Source organism: Hermetia illucens, chromosome 4 (genome assembly GCF_905115235.1).
Source record: "Hermetia illucens chromosome 4, iHerIll2.2.curated.20191125, whole genome shotgun sequence".
NCBI classification, from domain to species: Eukaryota; Metazoa; Arthropoda; class Insecta; order Diptera; family Stratiomyidae; genus Hermetia; species Hermetia illucens.
Genome location: NC_051852.1, coordinates 43,515,291 through 43,517,640, shown reverse-complemented (window position 1 = coordinate 43,517,640; position 2,350 = coordinate 43,515,291). Strand labels below are relative to the sequence as shown.

The 2,350-nt window shown below is 35.2% G+C and overlaps 1 protein-coding gene across 1 annotated transcript; it reads left to right on the top strand.

Moving 5' to 3' along the window:
* The first annotated feature begins 268 nt into the window (after positions 1–268).
* Positions 269–1,468, top strand: LOC119653511. The gene has a single exon (XM_038058172.1). The coding sequence runs from the start codon at positions 269–271 to the stop codon at positions 1,466–1,468; it is 1,200 nt and encodes a 399-aa protein (XP_037914100.1).
* Positions 1,469–2,350: the final 882 nt, after the last annotated feature.

Genomic DNA, 2,350 nt, shown 5'->3' with positions numbered 1-2,350 from the left:
TTATTTACCGGTAAGCCTTAAACGAATAAGCACGCTAACTCTTAAGCTGATTGATCAAAACGGAGATATAATAAACTTCAAAGGGGAAACAATAAAGATTAGACTTCATTTGAAGCCCCAGGATGCTGCTATATAACGATGATAAATACCTGCCCGATAATGTAGATAGAACCAGTTCAATCAGAAAAATCGAACGAGCTAGACCGCGATTAACATTGCAAAATAAACAGTATCTAAAGTTATTGGGATTCAAATTGAAACAAAAATAATGAGCGATATCCTGAACGTTACACGTAAAATCAGTTTTGATAATAGTATATCAAAAATCAAATACCATAGCTACTCTCCATTCTTATCATCATACAACTCCAGTGATGAAATCCGAATACCCATACAACAACAGGATTTGTGTATTTTGCCGAGTCAGAGTTTCATTTACATTGAAGGCGCCTTAACTAAAACAGATGGAACAATATCAGCACTAGCTAAATTGACGAATAATAGCGTAGCTTTCCTATTTGATGAGATAAGATATGAACTGAATGGAGTAGAAATCGATCGAAACAAAAATGTGGGAATAACATCGACGTTAAAAAATTATGTATCACTTAATGAAAACGAAAGTAAAATGCTTTATAATGCCGCTTGGTCACCGAACGAATCTATCACACCGTCAAGTGGTTACTTCAACTTTTCTATTCCGCTAAGAAAACTTTTGGGATTTGCCGAGGACTACAAGAAAATTATTGTAAACGCTAAACACGAGCTAATTTTGGTTCGCACAAGAAGCGATGAAAATGCATTTATTTCATCCACTGATAATGTACACATCAAAATTTTTAAACTACAGTGGAAGGTGCCCCATGTTAATCCCGATGGCGCTGAAAAATTGTCAATGTTGAAATATATTGAATCGGGACATCCGATTCAAATAAGCTTTCCAAATTGGGAACTGTACGAATATCCGGTTCTACCCACAACAACAGATCATGTGTGGAATGTGAAAACCACAGGTCAACTCGAAAAACCTCGATATGTTATTTTAGCTTTACAGACAAATCGAAAAAATCTCAAAGACAAAGATGCCAGCAAATTTGATCACTGTGATTTAACAAATATCAAAATACATTTAAACTCCGAATCGTATCCTTATGACGATATGAATATTAAATTTTCCCGTGATCGATTCGCTCTTCTCTATGATATGTACTGCAATTTTCAACAATCTTATTACGGTGTACAACCTCAGCCACTACTTTCACGAAGCGAATATAAGGAATCTGCACCAATTATAGTAATTGATTGTTCACGTCAAAATGAATCCATGAAATCTGGCTCAGTGGACATAAGGTTAGACATGAAAACATCTGTAGATGTGCCTGCCTTAACAACAGCTTACTGCTTGCTCCTACATGATCGTGTGATAGAGTACAACCCACTCACTTCTTCAGTTCAAAAACTTGTATAAAAACTATGGAAACCATAAATATTAATCCAGTATCACGTTTACATTCTGCGCGCAAGCAAACTGCACCATTTCATCACCATGACGACGATTTTCGTTATCGATATGCAAGGATTTAGAGGATGCAACAATACTTTCATCATCAAAGAGTTAGCTGTCGTAAATGTAAATGAAAATTTTCATCGACACTTTATACTGAAACCTCCCTTCAGTTTTTCAACACTATCAAGAGAGCTGCAATCCCAGGCACACTGGGTATACGAAAATCATCATGGATTGAAATGGGAAGGTGGACTAACAACATTTTGGGAAGTGAAAGAATATTTACTTCTAAACATGAAAAATACAACCATCTACGTCAAAGGAACAGAGAAGAAAAAATGGCTGGATGATTTGCTGGGAAATATTGCACTAGTATTCAATGTGGAAGATCACAGCTGTCCGAATCTAAAATCACTGAAACAAAATTATCCCGACATGTTACGCTGTAATGCCCACAGCGGATGTTGCGCGCTACAAAACGCATTCCTTCTGAAAAAATTTATAACTCAAAATAATAATAATCAAATGTAATAAAAAGAAGTTTTCATTGTAAATAATAAATTTTGTTTTTTTCTTTATTGTAAGTAATTTTTCTGTGAATAATAATAAATGTTCACATCTAAATCTACATTTTCATGGTTTATTATTATATATGAAGATGGAATTCCAAGTTTTTGGAATTGGCCACACCGCTGCAACTCAAGGACAACTTCCCTGTATTGAAGTCGTCTAACACATTATCGCTACATTTACTATAGCGCGAGGGTAAAAATAGCCGCATAGTACCCTCCAAATCCACGACGATAGTCTGTCCATATCTATAGAAAAAGCAATGAAAAAAAA